General features: G+C 42.6%; 1 protein-coding gene across 3 annotated transcripts in view; it reads right to left on the bottom strand.

The window, feature by feature from the left end:
* Positions 1–9,298, bottom strand: part of ogdha (oxoglutarate dehydrogenase a) — a 42,596-nt gene extending 33,298 nt beyond the window's left edge. For 2 of the 3 annotated variants that reach the window (XM_079517368.1, XM_079517366.1), the window contains exons 1-2: positions 9,159–9,298; positions 6,244–6,674 (exon numbers count right to left, since the gene is read on the bottom strand). In XM_079517368.1, coding sequence (XP_079373494.1) covers positions 6,244–6,492 — 249 coding nt within the window. In that variant the 5' untranslated portion in view covers positions 6,493–6,674; positions 9,159–9,298. Of the gene's footprint in view, positions 1–6,243; positions 6,675–9,101 lie in introns of all 3 variants that reach the window. The other variant, XM_079517367.1, reaches the window with a different exon arrangement.
* Positions 9,299–16,867: the final 7,569 nt, after the last annotated feature.

A 16,867-nucleotide genomic window follows, 5' to 3' on the forward strand; every position in this document is an offset into this window, starting at 1 on the left:
CCTAGTATATAGGTATATAGATGTGACTTTATTTAGATCCAGCACCCAGCCTAGTATATTAGGTATATAGATGTGCGTGTCCTTTTTGGCTGTTTGTTCAGCCTCCTCTACCGATTATTTGACAGCCCTCGTACAGATTAGGCTAGAAAACCGATCAATATTTTGGTCTGGTATAGGCCATCAGTGGACGAGAGCAGGATCTTGGTTTTACTCGAACACCAAGGAGGTCGAGACGACACCCCAAAGTAGTCCTGACAGACCTGTCCTGGACTATGCGGTCGACACGTGGAACAAGCACAGGGATATATCCTGAATTAACAGAAAAGAAGTTTGCCTAGAATTGTCTGAGGGGAAAGTGTTGAAAATGGCCAGTACAGTATGGCCACCATAGACATCCTATATACTGAAAGGCAGATATTTTCTAGATTTCGTTATGTTTTAACGCATTTTGGGCGGGAACCCCTTTTGGTGTTTTAAGCATCGTTATACTTTAGCCATTGAAAAATAGCAGATCTACAAGCTCGTAGCACGGCACTCGGTGAAAAAAAAATGGGGTGTCCCTGGAACAACATATTTTCAGATGGGGGTCGGCGGCCAATTACATATAATCTTGGGAGTCCTTGACATGAAAATGTTTGAGAACCACTGACAGAAACATAGGGTTTTTCAGAAAACTGTCAGGATTTAGAAGACATTTGTAGAATCGTTCCCACAGTTTTTTTGCAATTAGTTTGATCCTGCATTTTCCAGAGATTTCCTGTACTAACACTAACATACGTGGATCATGTACTCAAGAACGACGCAGGAACGCAAAGTACCAACGAACTGGCCAGATGTACCTCCAATCCACTGTCACCACAAAATGCTGTGACCATCAGCAGGAATAGCAATTTCATCCAGTGTCACGAACAAATCAACATCTCTCTCTCCCTTGACCAAGATTGAGAGAGACCATAACCGTTTTGACCGCGAAAGTTAATAATCTTGATTTAGCCATCCAGTCTCAAGTCGTTTTGTTCACAGACAGAGAGAAACACATGCCAAGCCCTGCCAAATAATGCATACATCACTATGGGCAGAGAGGTAATCTTCAGAAGAACTTATCTTATCTGCCTGAGGACTATGATCTCATTAATACTACATAGATACTGTATCTGAGAATTACTCTCCAATTAGCAATTAGATTTGTGTGTCACTGACAATGTAAGCCACTTTAAGTACATAGACTACAGTTAAAAATGTCCAGACTTGCAACAAATAATCAGTCTTGTTTGTCACATGTCACATGTAAGAGGAATTGCAAATGTGGTTGAACTGACAATTTCAAGCTTTGAGTCGTGCATAAGTACAGTAAAATGATGATGTATTGACCCACATCACATCACAGGGACCCCAAAAATGTTTACACAGAAAAAGAAATTAAAATCGGGTAATTGCTGCCTATAGTGTGGTTGCCCAGAGGGCAAAGTAAAGTAATAACAACAGAGCCAAGTAGAGCAAAACATCTAAACTAGACTTTAGTATAAAGGGTGTGTCATGCTCCATCAGTGTGTGGTAGGAAAGAGGACGTGGCAGACACATGACTCACCCACTCCCTGCCACTGGACCGAATACATACCTACCACACACACACACACACACACACACACACACACACACACACACACACACACACACACTTAAAGGCAACGTTTGTGTTTGGAACACAGTGGTATTGGTAGAAGAATGCTTGCCCTTTATTCAGATTCCAAACCTTTTGTAGTTGAATTAGACCGCAAAAACAACAGACGATCCGGGCACTCAAAGAGGAATGGCCTTCATTTACATAAAAGGCAACTGCCAACATGTTTCGACCATGCAAAAAAGGGGCAAAAAGACCTTGCATGGTCTAAACATGTTGGAGTTGCCTTAACCCATTCAGGCCTGACGTCGAAATTAAACAAAAAAAGTTTTCTAAATCATGACAATTTTCGGAAAGATTTGAGGCACATTTTAACGATTTTTCAAAAATAGCAGACCTACAAGTTCATAGCGCGCCACTCGGTGGCGCGCTATGAGCTTGTAGATCTGCTATTTTTCAATAGCTAAATTATAACAATGTTTAAAACACCAAAAGGGGTTCCCGCCCCAAAATGGGTTAATGTGGTTAAACGCTAACGTGACATGGATGCGTTCCAGGTCTCAATGGATTAAAACCCATTTTGACCTGAGATCAGATTCTAAAAATGTCGTCTACATCCCGACAGTTTTCTGAAAAAGCTATGTTTCTATGTCAGTCGTTCTTCGATTTTTCAAAAATAGCAGACCTACAAGCTCGTAGCGCGCCAGCTTGTAGATCTGCTAATTTTCAATAGCTAAAGCATAACATAATGCAAACAGAATGCAGAGATTAAAATAGGGTGCATTTTGCATCCCAAAACACAGTTTATAGTTAAGGGACGCAATAAAACAACGACCTCTGCATCCACGGGATGCACTACTGTACTGTTTTTTTTATTCTAGTTTATTTTGCTAGCTTTAGTTATAATAATCATTTATTCTTCTGTTTTCTACATGAATATAACCACATTATATAACCATATCAAATTAAATGGGAGTTAAATGCTGCAATTTGTAAATGGCAAAATATGACTCTTAACGTCGTTGAAGTGGGACTCATAAAATGTCCCTGGGACTCATCTAAAAGACCATCCCTGCATCCCGGGACTCATTACATTGAAAACCTATTTACATCACTGAGAATGGGTTAATTCAATAATGCGTTTCCTTGTGTCTGTCCGAGCACGGAAAGCTGCAGCACGGTAACTGTCATTTCTCGACCGTTTCAGACCCGGGAAGGCTCGCCGGAACCGGGCCGGCCCCCTGGGCGTGTTTCTGGGGGTCTGGATGTTCCGGGGACCCCCGGGGACCCCCACACGATAACTGTCATTTCTCAAAGATTTTCTCCAAAACTAATCAAAGTACAGTAGTAGAGTACAGAGCACAGTACACTACAAAACAGTAGTAGAGTACAGAGTACAGTAACTATAACAATATTTTTCTATGTCTTGAGCCCCTGTTTGATCCGTGTGAGCACATACATATATATATATATATATATATATATATATATATATATATATATATATATATATATATATATATTTCTTTTACACTTTGTATCTTCTCCTGTGAACACGTCCTGGTTACTCCTGTTTTGTAGTTTTTGTTGGGGTTTTGACCTTTTGATCACTGGTGGTGATCCTAAAGCACTGGCTGAGACTCGAGCATGATTGTCGGACTGGCAGAGATGAAAACGCCAGTTATGTTAAAATGCCATGTTTATATTTTTCAATTTAAATGTTTTATTGTGGCCTTCTAGCGGCTCCTCAAATCCAATGTAAATCCATCTTTAATCCAAAATGTAAAACTCTCACATTCGTTCCATTGATTAACCATACCCCGTGGTTACTGGAATTCTTTCACTCACACATGGGTCATGGGTGGTGGTCATGGGCATGGGCACGTACATTCAACAGGTTATTATTAGCCTAGCTGAGTGACCTTCACATGGTCTGGCTGTCGACTGCCTCAGTCAGCACAATTCACACAGCACCATAGTCTCCTCTAGAGGGCGCTGTGCCACCAGGCCCACAGCCTCTCATGGACAGATCTCTGGGATTCTCACACAGTGATGCAAATAGCCTGCATCCATAAGACGCACTAAATTGAGAAAGGACGCAATCATGTCACCCTCCGGGGATCCTGGGATGCAATACTGTACTCTAACGTCGTTGAAGTAGGACTCATAAAATGTCCCTGGGACCCATCTAAAATGTCCCTGGGACCCATCTAAAATGTCCCTGGGAGCTGGGACCCATCTAAAAGACTACCCCTGGGTCCCGGGACCCATTACAATGAAAACCTATCACTGCATAGTATAAAATGTATACCTATATCTACCAGCCACTGCAGTCGGTATGTACTATGTCGTCTACATTGTATACCTACTGTACCAGCCAGTATACTAGTGTACATACATGTATATAGGGTTGGGATCCGGAATTGGAGGAACAGGATTAAACATTGAGGAACCGTTTTAACAGTTTCTGCCTGAAACTGGTATTTATTTCAAGGGCCACCATAACTCTGATTGAGAGTGGAAAAAATGTAACCAAATGGACCTGTTACAGACTTGTTAGGGTCCAATGGGAGAAATGAGAAGGTGTCCATGTGGAAGGGCGGGGGATCGTTTTTGTTTTGTCTGTAACTGTCCACATTCATTTAACTCATTTATTAGTCCCTTCACTGAAGAGAGACGACCTACAAACTAGGGCTTTAAGCAACTAGTCGACTATTCAACTAGTCGACTATTCAACTAGTCGACTAGTAAATCCACTAGTCGACCTTGCTGGTACTAGTTGACTAGTTGATACGTTTTTGTAGGCCTCAAGATCAGCTAGAATGCTAGATTATAGTCACCAATGTACCGTTTTTAAATGTACAAATATCATTAAAAAAAGTTTTTTAAAGTTTTTTTCATAATAGGTAAACAACTAGTCGACTAGTAAAACTAGGCAACTAGTCAACTAGTAAAAATCACTAGGAGTGAAAGACATACTACAAACTCACAACTAGTCACAAGGGAACATGGGGAGCTGTCAATCCTGGCTCCTCTCAGTCAGTGTTACAGGAATTCTGTCAGTTCACATTCCAAACACAGCAGCTAGTTTCCAGTAAGGAAATTGATTTAATATAGTAAAAATGCGTTGTCGCAAACTGAAAGGATTTTTTAAGCTCCTATTAAAATATGAATTCACATACAAAAAAAAGAATCACACCCGTGTGAACTGAGTGGTGTAAGGCCTGTCTGACGTAATGAAATCATGTCTGACGTAATGAAATCACACCCGGGTGAACAGGGTGAACATAGCAACCATGCTCATTTTTTCTGCACTAACAAAGCCAGTTGTATGAAATCACACCCGGGTGAACAGGTTGAACATAGCAACCATGCTCATTTTTTCTGCACTAACAAAGCCAGTTGTAGGAGTGGTTTACACCACTCAAAAAAGAATGTGGACTGGAAGCAGAATGCTGGGTGCAACACACCCGGCCTGTGATTGACCTGACATGCAATATATATATATATATATATCCTCTTCTGACCCTGGAGGTCTCAGTGACCCTCAATCATTTCAGTTCAAAAAAGTTGTATAAAAGACAATATGGCACTCAACTGTGTGGCATATCATGAATATTGTCACAGCTAGGGGATAAGTTTAACCCATTTAGACCTACAAATGCCTTCTAAATCCTGACAGTTTTCTGAAAAACGTGTTTCTAATGTCAGTGGTTCTCAAACATTTTCATGTCAAGGACCCCCAAAAATATATGTAATTGGCCGCCGACCCGCATCTGAAAATATGTTGTTCCAGAAGCAAAGATACGAGTTAAAAACGTTCGCTCTTTTATTTCCTCCCGGTTGGATTATTGTAACTCATTAACACAATTAACACCTCAATACACGGCTAGCCTTTATCGAATACTTTCAGAAGGTCTCATATCACTCCAGCGCTTGCTGCTTTACAGTGGCTTCTCCAATTGACTGCAGAATAGTTTTTACAATTATGTTAATCACTTATAAAGCTCTCCACTCCAATTTATTTAACTGAACTACTGTCCCCCAAGGTCAATGTGAGAGCACTTAGGTCTAGGCCTTCTCAGCATTCCTAAAACGAAGCCAAGAACAAAAGGTGATCGAGCTTTTGCGTTCGTAGCCCCTACTCTATGGAATGAACTACCACTGTTCCTAAGGAGGGCAGAGTCAGTCGATGCCTTTAAAAAGCTGCTAAAAACCAATTTGTTTTGTAAGCATTTTGGTTTGTAATATTGTCTATGAACCGTGTATTTATATGCATTTTATTTACTGCTCTGCTGTAACGCATTGTTGTTTTATTGTTGATCTATGTGATGCTCTTGCTCTATTTCATTTCATTTATTGCACGGCACCTTGTAACATTTGTTTTGAAAGGCGCTTTATAAATAAATTTACCTTACCTGAAATGTGCAACATTGTGCAAACATGTTAAAACATGGTACCAACATTCCATTCATCAATGAGTACAACATGAATATTGCCTCCATAGAACGTGCCAATCAGCATCCAGGATTGGGAATAACAGGTTTCATTCACAGAGGTAATAATGAGCCCTCCCATCCCATCCAGCGAGTTACTCCACCTGTCCTTCCTTTGCGTCTTACCTTGTGGACACTTTTGGGGTCCTCCAACCAGGCAAAGTACATCTCATCTACATAGTTTGCGCTGGTTCCGTTCAGGAATGGCTCCGAGGCCACCGGCGCCGTGTAGTGCCTGATTGGCTGAAACGTCCTTGTCGAGCCAGAGGCAGCGTGGCCTGTAATAGGCCGTGGTGGCTGGGAGCCAAGAGTCTGAGCCGCCTGCGAGGCGGTGAGCGGCCTCAGCCGCGCGGCACAAGTCCTTAACCGATGCATCAGCAAGTCTTTAATGCACCGCACTCTGTGTAATACTCAAACACAATGCTTGCTCACGTCCTGCCTCCTCTGGGTGGGTGGAGGGAAGAGAAGAGAGGAGAAGAGGTTCCGCTTTCACTTCAAAAAACAGGAAAAATGGAACGAAGGGCTGACTGGTCTGTCTGTCTGTCTGTCTGTCCACTCTGGGGGTGAAAGAGAGAGAGAAAGAGAGAATGATTGGCTGATTCAAAGGCTACAGAAAGAACAGATGAGAGAGTGACATCGACAGCAGTATGAAAGAGAAGTTAATGGAGCAAGCAAGAAAATAGGAATGGGCATTTGTTTTGTAAACGTGTTTACACTTGAGAATGTAGTCGGGTCACCCGCAGCGCACATCACAAGCCTAGGCTTGGACACACCAACTGGATAATTGAGTTGTACTGCATGTTGCACAACTGACACACTTGAATACAGCAAGCAGACAAAGCCTACAGCGTAAACAGTGTTCAAATAAAGTTAGTCATCTCTCATCTGTCTTTCTGGAAATGGTTTCCACTGCATGGTGGTTTCCAAGCAATTTTATTTTAAAAGCCAACCACAACACGTAAGTAAAAAATTAACCGGGATTGATACATACAAATACTCCTTGAAAAGCCTTTAAGTTAACACGTGTAGTACATTTCATGTTTCTATTGTAGCTTTGGACTGTAGAGAGGTTGTCCAGTTGTCCACAGTAGGAGTTTTGGCTCCCCAACCTTTTTGGCTGGGGACCCCTGGAAATGATCTCGCGACCCCAACCCCCTAATCTATAAACTACTGTGTGAATGGACGTGTCTAATGTATAGTCTACCATCTGTCTGTCTACAAGGATAAATGTAGTCTTACTGTCTAATGTTGCTGTCCTATTTGTCGGTAATCTTTACTTGCTAGTTGGCAGTTGCCACTGCTCTAGAGAACATTTAGAACAGTGCAAATAATGCACCTTAACATTGCATTTCTAAAGCGCCCTTCTCCAAAAACACTAATGCGCATTAGATGTACAGTACACTACACACACACACACACAAACTAACTCACCAACGGTGGAGAACATGCACGTTACCAAACATTTCGTCTTAGGTTGTACCACCAAAGTTATTTCCTTGAATGAAGCTCATGCTTGACAGTGTACTGTAGATTCATTGAGTTTTTGATGTTGATTGTTTCCAACAGGTGAAAAGACAGCCTGCTGCATGCATGTGTATGTATGTAACCACTGTAAGTCACATGACCACTGACATGTTTGTATGTCACCTTCAGCTGAACACTCCACTTAGCAACGCCATGTGACTCGAGCCAGGGACATATACTGTTGTTAACCAAAAATGTCCTTTTTATTCACATGCCAAAGTAAGGTTTGAAAACCAACGGACATAGACCACACACACAGGTCACATTACATGTGTGCGCGTGCACACAAGCAGTGTGTGTGTGTGTGTGTGTGTGTGTGTGTGTGTGTGTCAAGTCCTCTCTCAGGGTCAGTAACAAAAGCCTTAGTTTGAACTAAAAACAACATAAGGATCTGGGCAATAAAAGTAATTGCACTGTTGTTAGTTGTCCATCTCTCAACCCTTCAGAAGTTAAAGACACATGTTACCTCTTTTCTATATTTATCTAAAGGCAGTCAAAGAGGTTGCTGGCACTGACAACACGTGATCAGTCAGCACGAAAGTACAGCAGCGGTCCTGAAAAGAAACTCAGTCAAAACGATTGAGTTCACAGGGGCTCCCGTTTTGTAAACAACGTGAATATTTGTTATACGAGGACATGCTGGTACGGATGCAGTGTTTCTACACGGCAAAATCGGTGTTGATTGTGTGCAAATGGTGCTAAATGGACCCGTTGACGCTGGAGTTTACAGTGTGTTGTGGTGACCTTGTTGAATACACACTCACACTACAGCACTCTGCTTTCTCCTTCAGCACTGCTCTGACCATAGACCCGCCCACTACAGCTTACAAGGACGATTTCATTGGCTTCTCCGCACGGGAAATGATGTGAAATGACACACCCGCGACCTGTCATTGGCCCGAGCGAGGTGTCACTCACTTTGTCCTTTCTCCACCAAAACAGGCTTCTCTCCCCCGAAAACACAACCTCCCTTTAGCTGTCAAAACAATGTCCCAAATTATGAACCATTTAAAGTTGTTTTTCACCACTAACCGATAGTAAGACGTGCGCTGCACAGCAGCTAAAAACACACACAGGTCGGCTGCAACCGTTTAGCCAGCGAGCTAACGTTTAACGTTATGCAATTGTTATTAGCCCATCATCATTAGCTAGCTTCTACTGACTCACTAGTTTAAGTGTTAGGAGGAGGTTAGCATTTGCGGCCAATAACAGCTACATCAGTGGCGCATTTCTGCACAATGTATGTCCTTACCGAGGCAAACAAAAGTTCCTGTTTATATATTACGCCACGGTCACGTCAGGCAGCCTCCGCAGCACGCGGCTATAAGCCGTTAGCAGACTGTCAACGTCAATACCGAATTCCTGAAGAGCTCTTTCTTTTCAATTTGTTGTAGTTATCTCCGTGGTGAAAACGTCGTATGTTTAAACTCTAATTACGTGTATAAACTTAACGAACTTACCCTCGCGCCAAAAGGTAGAAGAATGAAAGCCTAAAAGCTATGAACTAGTTTACACACCTCGACTTTCAGCGGGCGGCTCCCCTCGCGCGCGGCCGCTAGTATCCCTCTGCCCTCTGGTGAAACACGAGTAGAGCGCTGGCGCTGCTGCTGCTGTGTGTGGGGCGAGTCTCCATCCCATAGGCAGAAGGGACGGTCGGCGGCGCTGACTAGAGTTGCCATGTCCGCTTATTATAAGCGACTTTGGGGTTTTATTATAAGCAAAGCAACACAAAAGCAAAGCAGAGTAAACTAGAAAAAGTGCCCTTCTGGGCACAGGTCTCCACCAGGAGGATAGGAGTGTGTGTGATGTTTGGCAAAATGTTTAGGAGTAATATAAACATGTTGTGTGTGTGTGTGTGTGTGTGTGTGTGTGTGTGTGTGTGTGTGTGTGTGTGTGTGTGTGTGTGTGTGTGTGTGTGTGTGTGTGTGTGTGTGTGTGTGTGTGTGCGTGCATGCGTGCGTGCGTGCGAGAAGCGGCTTGGCCTGTTGTAGTGCCACCATGAGGCTGATTAGAAAACTGTGAAGTGGCATTTCTTCCTCAGCCTAGTGGGAATATGCATGCAAAGTTTCACCGCAATCGGACGCTGCGTTGAGTAGTTGTGGCGATGTATACAAAATGGGAACAAAGCGGGCTACTCCTGATAAGTTTAGAAGCCAATCGTAGCCATTGAGGGTGGATTATGAGAAATCAAACAAACCAGTCTTGATCACATGACTATGGAGAGCATGTGTACCGATTTGCGTGAAATTTGGTTAAAATATGAAGGAGTAATATTAGAAAATGTGTTTTACATATGTCGGCCTCCTGGTGGCGCTATAAGAGCAGATGCGAAAAATTCCAGGCAAAGGTTTTTCCTTGGCCTCTGGGGGGTGTGCATACAAAGTTTTACACAGTTCCGTGCAGTTAGAGGTAAAAACACTAATCGGCCAGTTATAGCACCACCATGAGGCTGAGTTGAAAATGTTCACGTGGCATTTCTTCCTCGGCCTAGTCTGAGAAATCTGAAAGACCTGTTTCGTTGAATGGCTCTAGAGAGACTGTGTACCAATTTGCGTGATGTTTGGACAAAATCTGTAGGTGTACTGTCCAAAAACGTGTTTTGCACAAAGCGCCCTCCTGGTGGCGCTATAACAGGCCGTTCTGGAAATTTTGGGGCAGAGGTTCATCGTTGGCATCCAGGGAGTGTGTGCGCGAAATTTGGCATCGACCGAGTTAACAGTGCCAGAGATTAGCTGTTCACAGACGGACGGACGGACACACACACACACACACACACACGGACACACGGACGGACGGAGTGCAAAACATACTCTCTCCCCATGCCTTCGGCCTGGTGGAGACAACTAACTAGAATGCTATATCTGGCCCTAAACAAATAATACACTGTGGCAAAATACCTTAACTAGGTAACTAGGTGTTTCTTTGAAGATTTTGTTTAGTATTTGTGCTGCCATGTGGTTGTGGGGGGGAAATATATGCGAATAATTGCTTTGAAAATACTATGTTGTAGAAAAATCAATAAACATATGTTTTAAAAAAAAACTAGGTAGACTCAGTGAGCACAGTATTGCGATCGAGAAAGGCACATAGGCAGACCTGTCTCCCTAGAGAATTGATTGATTGATTGATTGAAATATTTATTAACAGTTTGCAGAATTACAGTACAATTCAAGCACAACTCAATACAAAGACTTAACTGTGAAGTGGACGACCCAATAAAGCATTACACTTGTTTACAAGAGGGTCCACCTTGTTCAATTCATTAAAACATTTAGAGACGTAAAAATATACACTTCTGTAAAGCCAAAGAACAGAACAGGAATTCATCATAAAGGTGGTAAAAAGGGAAAGGAAACATATACAGTGAGGGGGAAAAGGGGTGGATGGATGGGGGGGAATTCAGATTTTACGGGGGCCCGTTTCGAATTGCAGCCGTCCGTAGGTGCCCTTTGAGAGCTGATTTGAAGGAGTCAAGGGATTCGCATGTCTTAATGACTGTTGGAAGGGCGTTCCACATTTTGGTGGCATAGGAGCGAAAATAATTTAGTCCCTTGTTTGTGCTGAATCTGGGTTGCACATGGCAGTGGCGTGCACAGATAGACACTAGGGGGTGCTAGAGCACCCCCTGCCCTTTTGGCAATGTGCCCTTTTGAAAAAACAAACAAAAAACGTATTATTATTATTTGAATTGAATTGAATTATTTAATTTTTTTGTACAGTATGTGGACCATGGTGACATTGATCAATTCTTTATAAAAAGCTTCTAATATATTATTTAGGCCCCAAAATCTATAAATATCACACTATTAAGACAACCGGCCGGTTCCACGCGCTGCACAAGGTGCCCTTTTTTCACTTGAGCACCTGCCCCTCTAAATGTCTGTGCACGCCACTGGCACATGGTTTGTTGCACTCCCTCTGGTGTTGTGGGTGTGGACTTCGTTAACATTAAGGAAGTATTTGGACAGGTACATGGGTGGGTATCTTGGTGGTGTATCGAATCTTGTGTACCAGACCCATTGCAAGATGCTGTAATCTGTCGTCGACCCTATAAGAAGACAGACTATGCACCCACTGCACACAATATAAAGTGGAAACTGAGCTACATTTCTTCGTGGAGGTGAACAGAACACTGCCGACGGCTTCTCAGTTAAAGTGCGTGACAATATTATCACAAATCAGAAATCACAAGAAAAGATGAAATTACCTATCTATGTTCCATCCTGGAGGCAAAGCTTTCCTGTGATAAAATGTCTTGATGTAGATCGTCAATGAACTATTTTAAAATGTTTTTCAAAATAGTAAAAAATGACAAATACGTTTAGGGATAAGGGTGGCGCAAGATGTAGCCCGTCCCTAACCAGCCTTCTCTCCATCTCTCACAGAACAAACCTGCTGGATTCCAACCAGTCAGGATTCAAACCGGCCCACTCCACAGAAACTGCACTGCTTGCAGTCACAGAAGCTCTGCTGCCCAGGCTGCCCCCCACTCTGCAGTCCTGATTCTTCTATAGCAGGGGTGGGCAACTTTGACGAAGGAGAGGGCCATTATATTTCCATACTCACTCCAGAGGGGCCACATTGCACGTGGCAAAAATAGCCGATCTACAAGTTCAAAACGCGTCGCATCGCGACACGTTTTGATCCTGAAAAGTCATTTTAACTAAATACAAATATAATGGACATAAAAAAGACAATAACATTATTTGTAATACTACTCAGCAAGCTACTTAATTTAGACTGTAAGTAATTAAAGCGGGTCATGTTCGCATGTTAGGAATTGTAACAGCTGGAATCAATAACATATCAGTATTCCGAAATTAATCTGAGGGCCACATTAAGTGAAGGTGGGGGCCGCATGTGGCCCCCGGGCCGCCAGTTGCCCATGTATGTTCTATAGTATCAGCACCATTTGACACATTGAACCACCAGCTGCTCCTTACAGGCGTATGCAAACAAAGGCTAAACGTATGTAACTTAGATAGCATTTTATGTAGACATAGCACTATACTATAGTGCTATGTCTACATAAAATGCTATCTAAGTTACATACGTAATAACTAACTAGAATGCTATATCTGGCCCTAAACAAATAATACACTGTGGCAGAATACCTTAACTAGGTAACTAGGTGTTTCTTTGAAGATTTTGTTTAGTATTTGTGCTGCCATGTGGTTGTGGGGGGGAAATATATGCGAATAATTGCTTTGAAAATACTATGTTGTAGAAAAATCAATAAACATATGTTTTAAAAAAAAAACTAGGTAGACTCAGTGAGCACAGTATTGCGATCGAGAAAGGCACATAGGCAGACCTGTCTCCCTAGAGAATTGATTGATTGATTGATTGATTGAAATATTTATTAACAGTTTGCAGAATTACAGTACAATTGTAATTCTATACATATGCATATATACTATAGTGACTATAGTATATATGCAGGGATTGACATTATTGTCTGGCTTTCCTAATAAACACCTTTCCAATATTGTCAATAGAATGTCTGTGATCTTACATAGTTACATTTCATCATGTATTCCGAATACCCAGCCATAGATCGGTCCCAACCGCGCACGGTTATCAGACTGACCACGTCTGCATTTAAACTTGTGGCACTGCGTGTGTGGTGTATACTCACCCAGTAATTCAGAGTCAGATCATATTGTCCTCTAGTTTCATATCCATACATGTTCAGTCCTGCACTCATTCTGGGTCCCTCACTAACCGTTTTTTTTCCTCTCTTGACTTCCTTATTGACATCCCATTGTCCCGCCTCCAGCGCCGGAACTGGCTATCTGCGCGTTGGCGCTGGAGGCGGGACAATGGGATGTCAATAAGGAAGTCAAGAGAGAAAAAAAAACAGTCTAATAAAGATTAAAAATACTTAACGGCTTCTGCACCGTTCGCGGGGTGTCCGGTTGTCTCCGTTGTCTCCTATAGCTATTATATGCTTCTTTTGGAATATGTCAGCATCATACCCACAGCGCAGAGACCCGTCGGAGACGGTAAAGTCAGCCTGCGTATTGAAATGAGCACGTCGCTTGAGGTCGATGATACCGGACCCTACGGGGTAGGGGTCCAAAGGAGCTCAACCCGGAGACGGGCTAGGTCCCTCACCACAGTCAACATAGAGAATTTAGTCTGTGTGCAGCTCGCGGAAAAGTGGAGATATTTTACTAAATCCACGTTTCAAATGAATATGAAACTAGTCCCCAAAACGACCCCAAGTCTTAGGAATTAATTATTGGGTGAGTGCACATGCAGTGCTACAAGTTTAAATGCCAGCGAGGTCAGTCTGCTAACCATGCGCGGATAGGACCGATCTATGGCTGTGTATTTGGAATACATGAAATTTATGTAAGATCACAGACATTCTAGGGCTATTAATGAACTTGTAAACTGAGAATATAACTGCTTTATACTGTAAATCACTCTAGTCTAGATTAAGAGCAGATCTGCTAAATGCCTAAATTGTAAATTGTAGGCCTACCTGTCACGGAGCAGCCCGTGCCCTATACACACACACACACACTCTGATTAAGGACATTGCACGCACGCACACACCACACAGGTGCTTCCAACTATTAACCGGCCGGGTTGGAGGCAACTGAAGTGTCTGTGGGTAGTGGGGCAGACAGGTCCTAACTTATAGTTGTCAATACTGTTGAATGCATTCACAACTTATTCATGTTTCACAATGATATCAAGGTTTCACGAGGATGCACAAATGAAATGATACACACAGACTGGCAGAGTAAAACATGCAGTTTATTCTAAGTGTTTGCTCATTGTTTGTCACCTGTATGGCCTCTGCAGTGCTGGCACACTTCTCTCTAAATCTAAACTGCCGAAACAGCACTGGACTCAACCATTCGGCTTAAGAGAGGGAGGGAGGGTGCCAAATACTGTTGAGGAATAGGGGTGTTTCACAAGGTTGATGAGCAATGTATGTCTATTATCGTTTGAACTGAATGCAAACCTAAATGATGTTTAGTCTAAAATAGAACAAATATTTAATTGGTTGCTTATTCATGTTTGTATGTTACTTGTGAGCTGGTAGATCAGCTGTTAATGTTAATTGGTTCTCTGTTTGTGGTAGGATCCTCTCCTATAAAAAGGAGACTGCAGGCAGAGTAAGTCAGTTATGTTTGGGCAGGCAACATGCCGACAGCCCAGTGAGAGAGCTGCTAGGGCCCATTTCAACATGCCGACAGCCCAGTGAGAGAGCTGCTAGGGCCCATTTCAGGGGCATAGCCTAGTGCAGTTCTGTTCCGTGTTCCTTTGTCCTATGTTTTGCGTTAAGTATTGTGAGTTCTTTATTTTGCATTTTTGGCCAGTATTGTTTTGTTGTTGGATATCGTTTCACTGTGATGATCTGCATTGGAGTTTGGAGAAATAAAACCCACAAAGCATCGCTGACTGTTTTTGGAGCCTTGACCCTCGGGCAACTTTACAGTACCTGTCAAAACGAAGTCCACAATCACAACACCAGAGGAAGTTCAACAAACCACGTGCAACCCAGATTCGGCTCAAACAAGGGGTTAAATTAATTTCCCGACTATGCCACTACAATGTGGAACACCCTACCAACGGCCATTAAGAAATGTGAATCCCTAGACTCCTTCAAAACCTCTCTCAAAGAGCACTTAAAGTCCCCCCCCCCCCCCCCCCCTTCTTTAAATGTTCTGATGAATTTAAAATGGAGGACCCAATTAGTGCTTCTTCTGGTTTTATCCTTGTGTTGACTTGTAGTGCTTTTGTTTGAAATGTACCCATTCTCCATACATTTTCAATCAATCAATTCTCAACTCAACTCAACTTTATTTATATAGCACATTTATCAGGACCAGGTCAACCAAAGTGCTGTACACGTTAAAAGAGAGCAAACAGTGCAATATAAACAAACATTAAAACTTAAGCAGGCATTTGAAGTCGAAAAAGAATCAATACAATATAGACAGATATTAGCAGGCAGTCCAAAAAGCACAAACAACAAACAACAAAGCAGACATTTGCACAAATGAGGGGAGCAGGGATACGTTTTAAGCAGAGATTTAAAATATTATGGACTGGGCAATCAATCAATCAATCAATCAATCAAACCCAGTGATTCTCAATCTCAAACATTTTCATGTCATCCATCCATCCATCCATCCATCTTCAACCGCTTATCCGTATTCAGGTCGCGGGGGCAATAGCTCCACCAGAGACTAGAGAGCTATTGAGTTTGCAGAATTACAGTACATTTCAAGCACAAACTCAATACAAAGGCTGTTAACTGTGAGTGGACGACCCAATTAAGCATTACACTTGTTTACAACAGGGTCCACCATGTTCAATTCATCAAAACATTTAGAGACGTACAAATAGACACTTCTATATAGACAAAGAACAGAACAGGAATTCATCATAATGGAGGTAAAAAGGGAAAAGAAACAGCTCTCTCTCCACAGCAACATTAGTAACTTCATCCCCATCTCTGAAAATTGTGTGCCAGCCAGGAACCCCTGTACCATATTTTGTTGTTTGTATGTTTCAAAAAATATTTAGCCAATACGAATACGGTAGATGTAAAGTGCGTATAATATTATTTGTAGCCGCTTCTTTGGGGCTTGTTTTCATAGACCCGGTTGCTTATTTCTCTCGCAAAATCTGGCAACAGTTGCTCTGACTGAGGAAGACCGATTAGCTTTGCGGTTGGAATATCCGATGTAGAGCGGATGCGAAAAAGGCCTGTGTTCTTGTGCGTGGACAGTGGGCGGGCTCTAGGCCGGATATTAGCACAGAACAATAATTAGAAACCTTTCCTCGGCTATTTGGATAGGATATTTGCGGAAAGCCTAATGACGCTTGCGAGGTTAGTGGGGCAGTGGCGCCACTGGCGCTGCCGCTGGAGAAGACTTCGTAGGCTACTTCGTAGTTCGATTGTCAAAACATTCTCACGTTTCTCCCCTGGTAAACTAGTTTAAGTTTGTCACGTTTGTGTAGGCCGCCGCCTAGTAGCCTCATAGGAGTAGCCTACTGTAAACTTAAATTGACTGACAAGAATAAAAGCAGGGTTTCCTGACAATCAACTAGCCAATCAAAGCGCGACTGTCCCTCCGGGCAATGGGGTCCTGACAAACTGCAAAAAAATGCAGCTCGAGGCCTGTATGTAAATGATTGCGACGCAGCTATGACGTGAAGATGTCGAACATGTCTTGCAAATTAATACATTCAATCGTGA

This window comes from Electrona antarctica (assembly GCF_951216825.1).
Source record: "Electrona antarctica genome assembly, chromosome: 12".
Lineage (NCBI taxonomy): Eukaryota > Metazoa > Chordata > Actinopteri > Myctophiformes > Myctophidae > Electrona > Electrona antarctica.